Source organism: Herpailurus yagouaroundi, unplaced genomic scaffold, assembly GCF_014898765.1.
Source record: "Herpailurus yagouaroundi ecotype Mexico unplaced genomic scaffold, PumYag 184, whole genome shotgun sequence".
Classification (NCBI taxonomy): domain Eukaryota; kingdom Metazoa; phylum Chordata; class Mammalia; order Carnivora; family Felidae; genus Herpailurus; species Herpailurus yagouaroundi.
Window position 1 is genome coordinate 38,517,796 of NW_024412415.1, and position 15,785 is coordinate 38,533,580.

Below are 15,785 nucleotides of genomic sequence, written 5' to 3' on the forward strand. Positions count from 1 at the left end.
TTCTGCTTCTCCCTCCTCTCAGCAGCAGCCTTCAAGACACAAGCTGAACGTCGGCTCCTCTATGGGGCGCTGTCCCTGTCCTACAAGGCCACCGTTTTCTCTCCCTCCTCTGGGCACCGTCAGTAACTCGGCACATGCCTGGTCGGCCGACCCTACAACACGGCGTGGTGGTCATCGGCGCCCATGCAGCCTCCTCGTCGTGGGCTGCCCCGCATCCCCGCCAAGTTCACAGGCTGAAGTCCTGACCCCCCAGTACCTCACCGTGGGACACTGAGGGCCGTGAGGCCTTTCAAGAGCGAATTAGGGTGAAATGAGGTCACGTGGGTGGGGCCTAATCTAACAGGACTGCTGTGCTTCTAAGAAGAGGAGGTTAGGACACAGACACACGTGCGCATGCGTGCACAGACCCTGTGAAGACACAGGGAGAGGACAGCTATCTACAAGCCAAGTGGAGGCCGCAGAAGAAACCAACCCAGCCACCTGGCTCTTGGACTTCTAGCTCCAACTGTGAGAAGATAAATTTCTGTGTTTTAGGCCACCCGGTCTGTGGTACTTCGTTCTAACAGCCCCGGCACGCTGATATGCCCTTCCTTCCCGGGCCCTTTGGGACATTTGGGGTCTATAGCATTCATCTTTACGGTCTCGATGCCTGAATCACAACTAACACTCCATAAACACTAAATAATGAGCCCTCACTATCATAGCGGCCTGGGAAGGTTCAAGATAGTGGTAAAAGGGACCGCACACAGGCCAGAGGCATGTTGACAGTCAAGAAGTTTCTGGGGTATTGAACCGCCTGTGGAGAGGGCCTGAGGGAGAGACCACAGAGCATGCCTCCAGACACAGGGGGCACCATGGGGGACTGACGTCTGGAAGGGGGAGGATGTTCTACTGGCTCCCAGATCTTCTGCGGTCCTGCCTGCCTTCCTGAATCGAGCAAGCTGTGTCCTCCACCTTTGATTGGAGCACCCCTCCCTCCCTCAAGGGCTCCAGGCGCAACCTGGGCCCGCCACCTATGCCTGGGTGCTCCGTTCTCACAGGCCAAGAAAACCTGGCAGATCAGCCTCAAGTTATGCACCATGGGTGACCATGTGACCTGGCCCTTCCTCATCCTAGAGGATTAGGATTTAAGAAATGCAACTGGAGAAAGGGAGGCCCACCCCACATGGGTAGGGTTTCAGGCAACGAGGTGGACTGGTGGGGAAGGGGCACGGGGCACAGGAAGGGACAGGATGTGCCTTCGGCCACCTCACCGTGTCCACACCCCCTGCCAACATCTCTGTTATGTTGGCCTTGACATCCTCAAAGAGCAGCTTGTGACTTCTTAGGAGGCGTTGGAGGATGCAGGGGTAATTGTTGAAATCTCTCTTGTGCCTCAGGTCCCAGTAGAAGTTCTGGGTGTATGCCTCCGCTGTGCAGGAGGAGAAAGGAAGAGTGAGCTCTCTGCAGGTGGGAGGGCAGGGGAGGGCAGGCACCAAGGGCCTGCGGGTTCAAGAGCCCAGCTTGCTCGGCTGCCACTTTACTGAGCACACACTCTCTGCTAAGCCCTTCATATCCATTTAATTCTTGACCACAGCTCCAGGGAGGGAGGTGAGATCATCCCCATTTTACAGATTAGGCAACAGAAGCCCTAAAGGGGAGCGGCTTGCCCAAGGTCACGAGAGTGTCGGGGGTGGGAGGGCAGAGCTGGGATATGGTTCTAGGTCTGAGGTCAACACCACACCCCCATCTGCCTTCTCCACCCTACCTTACCAATCTCGCTCACCAAAGTCCTAATCTGTCACCAAGCACAGCTGTGTCTGGAGCACCAGTCCTTAACCCTCGGGAGATCCTGGGCTCTTGGGAAGAATATGATGAATGTCTTTGATCCTCTTTCTAACCATCTCCAACAGCCAGCCTTTAGGCCACCATGGACAGGAGTTCCGGGGCCTTCCTGCCTCCTCTCCCTGCCCACCAGAGAGCAGAGATTTCTTACCTCTCTCCCCCCTCCCCAATCCCAGGCCTGGGTTTCCCACCCTCTGGGGTAGACAGGACTCTCCTGGCCCCCAGACTTGGCTAACCAGCCTTCACCTTTATTGAAAATCACATCCCACGCAGCCACATGGTCCCTCCAGGTCTTGGTCTTGAATAGACGGAACAGGTCTGGGGGGAAGTTGAGCATGGGGACACTGGTGTGGAACATCTGGTAGACAGCGTCGATGAACCGCTGGGCGTCAGGGTCCACCACCTCCTCCAGCATCCCCAGGCGCTCCCCGAACATGACGTTGGTGATGGCTGCAGGGGGAGGCAGAAAAGCCCCTCTCAACCTGGCCATCTGAGGGCGTCAGCCCCCAGGAACCCCACCCCCGCCAGCCCAGAGGATCTCCTGCACCCAACCTCAGGCTCCTTCAGTAAAGAAACTGAGGCCTGAGTCCCAAACAGTGGAAATGGCAGGACTGAGGGAAAGCTACCCTCTGGGAGCCACTCGGGTCCTTCAGAGGGGCGAGTAGAAGACCCTGCAAAGGGTGGCAGGAAGCAGTCTCCAGCAGGGAAAGTGCCCAGGCGGGGCTGAAACTGCGCCTCCCACCCTCCAACAGCACCCCAAGCAGCCTCTGGGCTTTCCTCCTGGGAAGGGAGATCAATTTCTCATCTGGAAGTGACCAAATTGGCTATCTGCCAAAACAGGCCATATGGGAAAGTGGATTGGCCATCCAAGACCCACTCTGGCTGGACCTAAAAACTCCCAACCGCCCCAAGTGTTTCCTGCCTACTTGGTCAGGAATTTGAATGTTGACTTCATACCAAACTCTGGACACCCCAAATCTCCTGCAGTGATCACATGATCGCCATCAAGCCACAGGCCTTTGCATGCACCATTCCCTCTTCCCATACTGCCTGACTCCTTACCCCATCTATAAAACTCCTACATATCCTCAACTACCCCATTTAGATTAACCACCCAACTGTCCCTTCCTCTCCCAGACCTCGAAGGTCAGTGTCCCAGGAGAGAGAGAGGTAGAGGATGAGTCCAGCAGTTCATCCCAGAAGCCAATCCCAATGCTTCTTCAGGATCTGTGCTGGGTCTCAAGGTAGGAGGCTGGGTTCTCCCACCCACAGGACCACTGCCAGGCAGAAACAGTCTCCTTACACTCGAAGGCAAAGCGAAACAGGTTGTCGCTGATGTCCCCTGAGAACTTTCCGGAGCCCTGCAGCTTGATGCGCCTGTGCAGGACTTTCACAAAGTCCTGAGACACTGGGTCCAGCAGGGGAATGAAGTTCTTTATGGCCTCTGGAGACATCACCTCCTGGTTCAGGGCCAGTCGGTCTTTCTTCCAAGCTCCTGACTTCCTGAGAAAACACAGGCCCTCAGGCCCTGATGGTCACAAACCCCAGGCCTGGCAGACACAGAGGGGGCTGACTCAACTTTCCCAGGAGGCCGAGCCACAGCTCAGAGCCCGGCACTCACTTCCACCCCCATCACTCTGGGCCTCCCATCTCCCAGCTTCTGCCTGGCATGGAGGCAGGAAGAAAGAGGGTAGGGAGAACAAAACCCCGACCTCCCCCCCCCCCCACTGCCTCTACCCCGCTGCTGCTGTGGCCAAGAACTCCTATTCTTAGAACCTCAAAGTAACTTTCAAATCCTCTAGTGTTTGCCTCAGCGGCACACATGCCCTTCCTCTTGGCTGATGTTCACCTCCTGCCATTCAAGTGCCCCTCGACTTCACCTTTTCTGGCCCCTGCACAGATACAACTGGCCAATCTCTCCTCCTCTGCACCCCTGGTTATGTCCCACCAGCACCATTGGTGGGGGAGCTCAGGTGCCCTGAATTGGGTTAATGATAGACCTCAGCTTACGGCCCATACTTGGAAAGAGATCCACACAAAGCCCTCTTTGTAGTTTGAGGGCTTCGCTTGTTTATAAGGATATTATTACAAACTCACCAGGCAACACGAAAACTAGGAACTTGACAGTAACTTACATAGGCCGACCTGGTCCTCCCACTTCCTGCCTCCCTGGCCAAGGGGACCACCCTGACTCCTCTGCTTGTTTTTGTATATAGTTTGATCTATAATTATTCTAAAAATGTATACCTGATGAATGGATAAAGATGTGGTATATATTTACAATGGAGTATTACTCAGCAATCAAAAAGAATGAAATCTTGCCATTTGCAACTATGTGGATGGAACTAGCAGGTATTAGGTTAAGTGAAATTAGTCAGAGAAAAGACAGATATCATATGACCTCACTCATATGAGGAATCTAAGGTACAAAATAGATGAACATAAGGGAAGGGAAGCAAAAATAATATAAAAACAAGGAGAGAGACAAAACATAAGAGGCTCTTAAATATAGAGAACAAACTAAGGGTTGCTAAGGGGTTGTGGGGAGGGGGATGGGCTAAAATGGGTAAGGGGCATTACGGAAGACACTTGCTGGGATGAGCACTGGGTGTCATACATAGGGGATGAATCACTAGAATCTACTCCTGAAACCATTATTGCACTATATGCTAACTAACTTGGATGTAAATTAAAAAATAAATAAATTTTAAAAAGGGGCGGTGCCTGGGTGGCTCAGTCAGTGGAGCATTGGACTTCAGCTCAGGTCACGATCTCACAGTTCATGGGTTCGAGCCCCACATCAGACTCTGTGCTGACAGCTCAGAGCCTGGAGCCTGCTTCGGATTCTGTGTCTCCCTTTCTCTGCCCCTCCCCTGCTCACGCTCTGTCTCTGTATCTCAAAAATAAATAAATGTTAATAACTATAATAATAATAATAAATGTATATTTGTTTTCAGCTTTTAAAAAAATTTTTTTAATATTTATTTTTTTAAAAAAAAAATTTTTTTTCAACGTTTATTTATTTTTGGGACAGAGAGAGACAGAGCATGAATGGGCGAGGGGCAGAGAGAGAGGGAGACACAGAATCGGAAACAGGCTCCAGGCTCTGAGCCATCAGCCCAGAGCCCGACGCGGGGCTCGAACTCACGGACCGCGAGATCGTGACCTGGCTGAAGTCAGACGCTTAACCGACTGCGCCACCCAGGCGCCCCTTAATATTTATTTTTAAGAGAGACAGAGACAGAGTACAAGCCGGGGAGGAGCAGAGAGAGAGGGAGACACAGCATCTGAAGCGGGTTCCAGGCTCTGAGCTGTCAGCACAAAGCCCGAGGTGGGGCTCGAACTCACGGGCCGCGAGATCTTGACCTGAGCCAAAGTCGGTGCTTAACCGACTAAGCCACCCGAGTGCCCCTGTTTTTAACTTTTTTTAAAGAACTGTCATGACTTGCTTTTTTCCCTCAGTTTTACACTTCTAAGTATCATCTGGATGGTTGCGGGTCACTGAGTCCATTCACTTTGACTGGCGTGTGCCACCACTCACTCATTCTCGCTCCTGTCGGGCATTTAGGTGGTTTCCTGAGCTTTGCCTTATGAACAGCCCTGCTCAACCACTCTAGCTCACGTCCCCTGGGGACCCGTTCTTTGGCGTCTATCCCTGAGCGCAGACCTGCTGTCTTGTAGGTGTGTGAACACTCAGCCACAGGAGGCGATGCCCAACCGTTTTCCAAAGTGGCGGCACCAACTTTCACTCCCGCGAGCAAGCCACGAGAACTCTCATCTCTCTGTATCCTCAGCAACACTTGACATGGTCACATGTCAACGTTTGATGAGCGATTTGGTGGACAACTGTGTCCGTTACACTTACATACACCGACTTGTCCGCGATTCTCACTGCCCCTTTAGACTCACGGTGGCGGGGCCCTGCCCTCCTTGTCACTGTACCCCAGAGCCTGGCACACAGCAGGTGCTCAAAAAGATGGGTCTTGGGGCGCCTGGGTGGCTGGGTCAGTTAAGTGTCTGACTTCGGCTCAGGTCGTGATCTCACGGTCCGTGGGTTCGAGCCCCACGTCGGGCTCTGTGCTGACCGTTCAGAGCCTGGAGCCTGTTTCAGATTCTGTGTCTCCCTCTCTCTCTGACCCTCCCCTGTTCATGCTCTGTCTCTCTCCGTCTCAAAAATAAATAAACGTTAAAAAAAATTTTTTTTTTTTTTTAAAAAGATGGGTCTTAAAGCGTGAACCAATAAATGAGAACTGCTCTAGATCTTTATTTACTCATTACAATCTTCAGCCTGAGCACTTCCCTGAAGGCTGGCAGAGCAGTTCACCATCAGCGGCTTTATGGTGACAGGAAGATGCCAGGGATTTGCCCAGAGGCCCCATGCCACAGCTGCCCATCATCTCCCACCAGCTCCCCGGAGATGGCCCAGGACTCACTTCAACAGGACGCCGAGGGGTCTCTGGAAATGCTGGTGATAGGCCACCCACGGTGGGATGGAAAATCGTTCTGGAGTGGGACCCTCGAACTTAAAGAGAAGGGCCACATCTTCAGGGTCGATGATATAAACCGACTCCATGCTGCCCAGCTTCTCCCTGGGGAAACAGAGGAGACAAGCTAGGGTGGGTTCCCGGAGAGCCATGCAGACTCGGGGCAATCAGGACGGGGCCCAGCTCACATATAACCGCCTCGTGGCCAAGACTGCAGAGCAAACAGTCCTGGGAGTGGACCCCGATCCCACAGCACTCCTTGCTGTGTGACCCGAGGCAAGGCGCTCACCCCTTCTGAGTCCATTTCCTTCTTTATAAAATGGAGATACAGTACCTGTCTCACAGGGTTGCTGACGGACAAGATGATACAGTCTATGGAAGTGACTCCAGTCAGGCATTGGATAAGTGACAGCTTTATGTTCCTCTTGCCATCACGGTAGCTGCTGCCTGGCCCCAGGACGAGCCTGCCCCCACCCAGGGTCTACCGTGGACCATCAGATCCTCGCTCCCACGCCCTTCTTCCTGGGCTTCCAAAGCCTCAGCACCCTCCCCGCCTCGCACCCACCGCAGAGCTCAGAAACAGCGTGGTCCTGTCACTACTGGAGGGACTCAGTGTAGCTTTCTAGGTAGTCCATAGGCCCGGCCAGCCAGTCCCTTCTAAGCTCTAGGATTGCAATTCTGGGAGTAGCCACCCTGCCTCTCCTCAGATTCCAACAAAGCACTTTGTCTCTATTCAAACAAAACCCTGGTAAAATATCAGGCCTCGGGCATAGATACCTGTCACAAAGCACTTTACAGTCTCTATTAAAACACCACCACAGGGGCGCCTGGGTGGCTCAGTCGGTTAAGCGTCCGACTTCGGCTCAGGTCATGATCTCGCGGTCCTTGAGTTCGAGCCCCGCGTCGGGCTCTGTGCTGACAGCTCAGAGCCTGGAGGCTGTTTCAGATTCTGTGTCTCCCTCTCTCTCTGACCCTCCCCCATTCATGCTCTGTCTCTCTCTGTCTCAAAAATAAATAAATGTTAAAAAAAATTGAAAAAATAAATAAAACACCACCACAAAAGACTCTTAAAGATAGAGAACTGAGGGTTGATGGGGGGAGGGGCATGGGCTAGACGGGTGATGGGCATTAAGGGGGGCACTTGGGATGAGCACCGGGTGTTCTACGTACGTGATGAACCCCTCAAGTCTACTCCTGAAACCAATATTGCACTGCGTGCTAACTAACATTTAAGTAAAAAATTGAAAAACATAAACCACAACTGTGGGGAAACAGCAGAAAAGTCCACCTCTTACTTGCATCTGCCTTTTGCCTAAGAAACTTAATTCAAGATACCCTATAAGACAACATATAAAAACACACAGGTCCAAGCCAAGTTCTCTCCCCTCCCCCTTCCTCAGAGAGATGGGGGGGAGGGGGGAGGAGGGGAAGAAAGAGGAAGAGGGGAGAGGGAGCGGTCCCTCATTAACCACTGACCCATTGCACCCCAGCCTACCTTCCCAGGTCCCCTTGGGCTTTGTCTGTGGCCTCCCAGAATTTCCCCTCCGTATTTTTCCAGCTACCAAGCGACCTCACACCACTAGCCCCATCCCCCCCCTCCCCCCCAGCTCAGCAAAATCCTTGAACTGCCATTGTTATCAATTCCAACTCTGGGAATCTAGCCCGAGGCAGTGATCTGAAGCGTGACAATGATGCCTGATGGATAAGCCTCGTGTCTAATAGCAAAAAACCCCAGAGACGGCTGGATGTCCACTTTAAAGAACTGGCTACCATCATAAGGCTTATCCACACTACGGACTACCGTGCTGCCTTTTAAAATTATATTAAAGAGACAAAAGAGGAAAGAAGTCCTCCATATGTCGTTGTGGGACCCCAACAAACAGCATACATAATATATTCACATTCTTAATGTTACATAAATATTATCAAAATTGAGAGGCGCCTGGGTGGCTCAGTAGGTTGAGATTCCGACTCTTGACTTCCACTTGGGTCATGATCCGAGTCGTGGGATCGAGCCCTGCATCTTTGGGCTCTCTGAATGCAGAGCCTGCTTGAGATTCTCTCTTCTCTCTCTGCCTCTCTCCCCTACATCGTGCACTGTCTCTCTCTCTCTCAAATAAAAAATATACATATTATCAAAATTGAGATTGTGTCTGATTGCAATTTTCCATTGTGCTTGTCTATATTTTCTGAATTGTTTATTCTCATTTATTCACAAATGTATCATTTCTGAGCCATAAATTAGAACATAACAGTGACACTGAACTAAAGTCAGACAATTTGGGGTTCCAAAGATAGCCCTGGCTTTGCCCTGATAAGCTGTGTGACCTTGGCAAGATGCAGGAAGGACCTTCTCCTTCCTGGCTCAGTTTCTCCATCTGTAAAATGTGAATAGTAACATCAAATACAAGGATGCGTCGAGAGGCTCAGATGATAGTGACTCAGAAAACAGAAGGGGCTTGAGAAAATACGAGTTCCTAGGTTCCTACCCGTTCCTACGAGGGAGAAGCAGCAGGGAAGGAGGAGAAGGGAAGAGAGAAGGAAGCAGGGAATATGGAAATATGGAAAGATCTACCCGAAGGGAGGAGCCACCTTCTCCTTGCTGGGCAATGCGGGGGGGAAGGGGGGGGGAGGGGGGGGGGAACCCTGACAGGAGAGGAGGAGGAAGGAACCCTGACCAATGAGCAGCTGCACCCCTCCACAAACACGCCTGCCCCCCCTGCCCTCCCATCCCGACCCCCCTTCAAGACAGCCAACATATCCTATCAATGCCCTTTCCCCATCCTGACCCTTTCACTTAAAGGAAAATGCACCGTCCCTCCCAGGGTCCCCTCCCTGCCCCCAACCCGCACCTCCACCACCTCCAGTCTCTTAAGTATCTGCTCAGAACAGAGCCCAGGTGTGCCTGGAAGGTGCATAGCTAAATCAGAACAAGTGAGGCCTCCCACCAAGGGCAGCCCGCAGACCCCTTCCCTCGGAATAGGGGAAGGGGGGGGGGGAGCACATTCAGAGGCTAAAAGACCAAAGGCCCCTTCCTTGAGGCAGAAATCAAGGCAGATGCCTGGGGAAGAGGAGCTGTGGCCCAGCCGAGGGGAAGGGACAAAATCAGCTGCTCCAGAGCTGCGCAGGGCTGAGGGGTGAGGCCGGCACCCCAGCAGGAGACCAGGGCAAGAATCCTTACCTCTCCAGCTTCAGTTTCCTCCCACAGTGGGATGACAAACTTACCTTCCAAGCTGTCTTAAGGACGGCTGAGGCAGGGAGGCAGTTAACAGGGCTTCGGCCCTGATCACCTCCCCCCAGTCAATTTCAAGGCCCTGATCACCTCCCCCCAGTCAATTTCAAAGCGGTAGGACCTGAGGCCTCAGGGCTGGGAACTGAACCCATTGTCTGGGAAGCCTTCTCCCTTCTCCTGCCACCAGCCCCAGGCAAGGAACAAACAAGTCAGAAGTAGACCAGAGCCTGGAATGGAGGGCAGGACTTTTGGGGAAGGGGACCCCCGGCCTAAACCAGCGGTGCGATGTCCTGTTTCACATAACCTTGAGTTGCTGGCTGTTTTTTGAGCCTATAAGCAGATTTATCATCCTAAATTTCTTGACTTTAAGTTCATGTTAATGGCTTTATGTTTGAGACCTCTCTCTTGAACAGTTTTTCCTAATGGAGCCCTGTTATGTCTAGGATGGGCAGCCCTCTACCCTATCCCATGAGCCCCACAATCTGCCAGGCTTACCTGTAAATGGGGCCATACTTCTGGAAGTTCTGGAGTTGGTGATAGTGGATTTTCTGTGAGCCCATCTCCCTCCAGAAATTGTACAAGTTTAGCCAGCCGTTGTTTCCCGGGGAGGGGATCTCGCTGAAGGGGCGGGGAATCTGAGTGGAGATCCCAGCCCCCTCCCCAGTGGGCGCCCTGGGATGCCCTGGGCCCTCCCGTGCGGTGTTCAGGAGGGGCTGGCAGCCTTTGACCAGGACTGAGCGAAGAGGGAACCCCTTGGCCAGCATGCTGTCCCAGGGTGACTCTGGCCCTGGGCCCCTGCGGCCCAGCTTATAAGCAGCAAGTCAAGGCTAAACGAGCTGACAAAGCGGTCGGCCTCCCTCCTTGGCCTGTTGGCTCCAGCCCACACACAGCCCCTCCCAGACTTGGGGTGACTTGGGAGACTTGGGAGACTCAGTCTGGGATTTCTGCAGCCAGAAAGGCTTCCCGAAGCACAGGAAGACCCCTCTGCCTCTGTCCTCACTACAGCTCCAGCAGATCCCTGAAATGGTACAGGTTTGTGCCTTTCCTCTGCTGGGGTGTTGGGGCCTCCGGCTGAGCCCTGCTGTAGGGAGCCAGCCGCTGGCAGACATCCCTCAGCATACACGGACAACCTGGGGCCCAGGAGGAGGTCAGAGCCACCCTGCAGCTTTGGGCCAGCCTGCATCTTAGTTGTGGCCCCATTGCTGATTGAGAGAGAGAGAGAGAGAGAGAGGTAATTATAAATTGTTTTTTGTATAGTTCCCTGATTTCTAAAATTCTACTTTTTCTGCTTGGAAAAAAAAAAGTCTATATTTTCTGAAAATGGCAGGTGTTGTTATCGTTATTTTTTTAATGTTTATTTATTTGGGGGAGAGAGAGAGCGTAAGCAGGGGAGGGGCAGAGAGAGAGAGGGAGAGAGAACCCAAGCAGGCTCTGCGTTGTCAGCACAGAGCGGGCCTCGAACCCACGAACCGTGAGATCATGACCTGAGCTGAAATCAAGAGTGGGTCGCTCAACCAACTGAGCCACCCAGGGGCCCCAGGACTTATCATTTATTTTTAAAGATACTATCTATAAAAAATAAACTAGGAGCGGGGCTCCCGGGGGCTCAGTTGTTTGAGCATCCGACTTCGGCTCAGGTCATGATCTCACAGATTGTGAGTTCAAGCCCAGCGTCAGGCTCTGTGCTGACAGTTCAGAGCCTGGAGCCTGCTTCGGATTCTGTGTCTCCCTCTCTCTCTGCTCCTCCCCTGCTCACACTCTGTCTCTCTCTCAAAAATACATATATATAAAAAAAATTTTTTTTTAATAAATAAACTAGGGGCGCCTGGGTGGCTCAGTCAGTTAAGCATCCAACTTCGGTACAGGTCATGATCTCACAATTCACGAGTTCAAGGCCTGAGTCAGGCTCTGTGCTGACAGCTCAGGGCCTGGAGCCTGCTTCTGATTCTGTCTCCCTGTCTCTGCCCCTCCCCCACTTGTGCTCTGTCTGTCTCTCACACTCTCTCTCTCAAAAATAAATAAAAACATTTAAAATTTTTTCTAAAATAAAAAAATAAACTAAATTACAGTTGTGTTTGTTCCTTGTAGAACACTGAGGAAAAGGACAAACAAGAAAAATTAAAATCTCCTGAGTCTTTGATGTTGAGTGAAAAAAGCCGGACCCAGAAGAGTCCATGCTGTTGGACTCCACTCGAGTCAAGTGCAAGAATCGGCTAAATGAACGTGTGGTGTTAGAAGTGGTTCTCGGGGCGCCTGGGTGGCGCAGTCGGTTAAGCGTCCGACTTCAGCCAGGTCACGATCTCGCGGTCCGGGAGTTCGAGCCCCGCGTCGGGCTCTGGGCTGATGGCTCAGAGCCTGGAGCCTGCTTCCGATTCTGTGTCTCCCTCTCTCTCTGCCCCTCCCCTGTTCATGCTCTGTCTCTCTCTGTCCCAAAAATAAATAAACGTTGAAAAAAAAAAAAAGAAATGGTTCTCTTGTGGGGTAACGACTGGGAGAAGGCATGAGAGAACTTTCTGGGGTGCTAGAAATGTTCTCTGTCCTGATCTGTGTGTTCACATGCGTGAAAATTCACCTGAGCCATGAATTTGTGATATTTGTGTTTTAGGGAATATAAGTTACCGTGATAAAAATGTAAAGGAAAAAAAAAGTCGTCTTTTTCTAACAGATTCTTTTGCCTATAAAAAACAGCGGGCCTTTACAAAGAGGACACAGCCTCACTAAGTAGGAGTTAAACCTGACTCAAGCTAGGTGCTGCTCCCCGCTCCTAAGGTGGAGGGAGAAGGAAATCCCTGGGTGAAGGGACAGCGCATAGTCACTGGGGCACAGCATGGGCCACCCTGACCCCACACCGAGAATGGGGAGGAGTACTGGAAGCCTGGGCCCCCAGAAACTGTGCGGGGCACTGCCACCTGGCAGGGAAGAGGCCGCAGTTCCCTCAGCAGGTCCCAGCAGTGGTGACAGCATCGCCACACCCGAACATCTGTCCGGCTGGCTCTGGTGGCAGCCGGCAGACTCTCACTGTAGTCGGGGCTGCTGAATGTGGTCCTGGCTTTTATCAAAACCTGCTGGGTATCCAGGGTGGGGCTGCCCAGGCACAAATGCTCACAGATTGGGTTTTTTTGGAGATTCTCCAACTAAGGACTCCACACGCAAGGCAGAAACCGGAAACTCACTTTTCCAGCGTCCCTGGGATGCAGGCATATAGCTGGGGCTCCCCAGTCAGGCGTCCCCTCATGAAATTTTGGTTGAGCAGGTAGTGACACGAAGAGGGGAGCGCCACGTGAAACCCGCTATGGCACGTGATGGCAGAGACCCTCAGCCAGGGCCAGCTGCAGCACAGGAGACCCGTGCAGGTCAGGGGGTGGCCACCGAGGCAGCTCTGGGATGGGATTCGGGTGACGTTCCTGACACCCGATTCTCCACCCTCCCCGAGAGTCTGTGAACTACGTAGTATCTCTTGATAAACTCTCCCCTAGGAAATATTAGCCGGAGTGAATTCTGTTCTTGATAACTAGCAACTCTGAATGATACAATAATATACAATGATATTGCTAAAAGTCTGTCACAGGTTCAACCAGAGAATCAGAACTAGTAGGAGGCGCGTAAGGGATTGGCTTATGCAATGTGGGGCTGGCTGGGCAAGTCTGAAATCCACAGGTAGCGCCGTTAGAAGTGCAGGTGGGACTCTGCACCAGCGGAAGCTGCAGCCCACGGGTGGAATTTCTTCCCCTTCAGGGGCATCTCAACTCTGCTCTTAAGGCCCTTCAACTGGTTGAACCAGGCCCACCCAGATTGTCTAGGGTGATATTCTTTACTTAAAGTCAACCGATTATGGATTTGAGTCACATCTACAAACTGCCTTCACAGCAGCACCTACATTGGTGCTTGAATAACCGAGGACGGCAGCCTCACTAGGCTAACATCTGCAACTGACCATCATGTCACTACAAAGCTTATAGGGGAGAATAGCAGTCCTCTGCTCCAGCCCTCGCAACTCTTGATGCCATTTCCCAGCGGGGAATGGAACTCTCTTCTCAACACAGCCAAACTCATCGGGTCCGGGCTGGGTACTTGGTAAGCCCTCCTCATCTGGAGACTCACGTCCTCAAATTTCTGAACACGTTCTTGTACGGTTTATTTCAGAATTTCCCCCTCCATTTCCTCCCTTCTCTATTTCTGGAACTCCTGTTCACCATATAGGAACTTCCTGGATTTACCTGCTGCTGAGTCTTCCCTTTCTCTTCCATGTCTTCTCATCCCACCTAATGAGAGATTCCCTGCTCTCGCTTCCAACCCCTCCACTGGATTATGGACACGATGTGGACATAACAGCTCCTCAAAACTCTCTAAAGATATTAATCATACAGTTGTTGTTTAGTTGTTTGGAGTTTTTGTTTGTTTGGGTGTTTTTGTTTTCTTTTGCTCTCTGTATTGTCCCTGTTTCCTCTGGGTTCCTTTTTCTGTTTGTTTTGGACCCTGTCTTTCATGTTAGAAGTTTCCTGAAATGCCTACCAATTTGGGACAGTCTGCTAGAAGTCCTGCAGAACCCAGAAGGCTGGCGAGTTTGGAGCACATTAGTGGCACTTGTCCCGCTGTGGCAGGGTCATCAGGGAGGACTCTGACAGATCTCCAAAGTCAGCGGCTACATGACTCTTCACTTTGGCTGGTCATTTGCCCTGAGGAACAATCTTCCACGTTTTCGGTATGGAATGTCTCACGTGCCTCGCCATGACTGATGTCTCCAGAGAGCAAACCTCACCACATTGACCCAGAAGCCCTTCAGGGGGGTCTGTGCACATAGCTATGGTCATCGGGTTTGCACAGTTTCGTGTCCTACTGCATTTGCACCAAAACTGGCATTCGTACTTTCCATGTATTATTCAATGCTCCTGAACTATCTCTTAAAAGAGCCACATCACACGCTGTGATTGGGCTTATCTGTGCCTTACTCTTTTAAGTTCAAAACTCTAAGGTTCGAGGTCAACTTGGGTGGTCGGGTGGGACCAGACTGTGGTAGGGACAGGTGTATTGATTTGTTCCCACACCTGTAGCACTCCACTCCTCTATTCCAGGCACTGGGCTAGGTGATGACACAGAGGGGAGGGACACACGGGCGCTGTCCTCATGGAGGGTACAGTCCAGGGGAACAGCACGAAATCGAGGCCGCAGGGAGGCTTCCAGCTTCCGAGGAGAAGGATGAAGTTCAGGGGCCCCCAAGGGTGGGAGTGGGAGAAGATGAGAACCCCAGGAAGAGGACAAAGAAGGAGCATGTACAGAAGGCTGGCAAGAGGCAGGAGAGGGCCACATCTCCAGGGGAGAGCGGATAGGCTCAGCCAGAGCTGGCACTTCTCATTCCTGTCAGTTTTTGTGCCGTCTGTGTCCTGTACCCCGAACTGCCTTACTGAGGCCAGCTGAGGGCACCATCCACAGCCTGCTGGGCTCTTGTCCGTCGTGCACTCTCCAAGGCAGCCGTCGAAGGATCATTCTAGAGAACAAATGACGCATGGAACAGAGGGAGTTAGATCGCAGCTCGGAATGAAACCGGCCCGGACTAGGGCGCCACCTCTTACCGACTGGCTACCCTGAGACACGGATGCATCTCTGAGGGTCCACCTCTGTCCAATGAGTTGGACCCCTGATAGGGTCCAACTGGAAGTCGGGGGACACTGTCTTCGGAACCCTGCCCACAGGCCTTGCGCTCCATGACTCCTGGGCGTGGACCTCCCCCTGGAGGAGCGCGTCCATGGGGGAAGGGCACCTGGACAGGGCCTGGATGGGGCAGCACCCTCCTCAGCTGACCTCAGGGTGCCTGGGCCAAATAAGGGGAACCTGCTCAGGTGGCGAGCAGCAGAGGGAAGAGAGCCCAGGTAGGAGGTAGGGCCAGGAGAGCGGGGAGCAGGCCCAGAGCCTGGGTGGAGGGGACTGAGGGAGTGGGGCAAGGCCAGTGGGGACAGGAGGGAAATGGGCTCCACAGAAAGTTCTTTCTGGGTCACACTATGCCTGGCAATGATGAGCAGAGCTCGGGACGACGGTGGGGAGAGACAGTTGCGAGAAGGAAAGCGACACCCTAGGCACCGTGTCTCGCCACACTGCACCCCTATAAGAGTGAAGAACTTGGCCCCCCGTGAGCAGGACATGGCCTTGCCCAACTACCTACAGCTCACTCCCCAGGCCACCCACATCCCTCGCATCCCAGTACCCTGGCCCACGGCTCCAGAATCTCCCACGGCCCCTGTCAACACACT

At 52.5% G+C, this 15,785-nt stretch overlaps 1 protein-coding gene across 3 annotated transcripts in view; it reads right to left on the reverse strand.

Annotated features, from left to right (window-relative positions):
- The window catches only part of CYP11A1 (cytochrome P450 family 11 subfamily A member 1), a 28,907-nt gene that overhangs the window by 4,132 nt on the left and 8,990 nt on the right, over window positions 1-15,785 (reverse strand). The window contains exons 1-6 of one of the 3 annotated variants that reach the window (XM_040493244.1): window positions 9,631-9,739; window positions 9,534-9,598; window positions 6,258-6,413; window positions 3,128-3,327; window positions 2,071-2,274; window positions 1,254-1,411 (exon numbers count right to left, since the gene is read on the reverse strand). In XM_040493244.1, coding sequence (XP_040349178.1) covers window positions 1,254-1,411; window positions 2,071-2,274; window positions 3,128-3,327; window positions 6,258-6,397 — 702 coding nt within the window. In that variant the 5' untranslated portion in view covers window positions 6,398-6,413; window positions 9,534-9,598; window positions 9,631-9,739. Of the gene's footprint in view, window positions 1-1,253; window positions 1,412-2,070; window positions 2,275-3,127; window positions 3,328-6,257; window positions 6,414-9,533; window positions 9,599-9,630; window positions 9,740-10,035; window positions 10,335-15,785 lie in introns of those variants that run through there. The other 2 variants (XM_040493242.1, XM_040493243.1) reach the window with 2 other exon arrangements.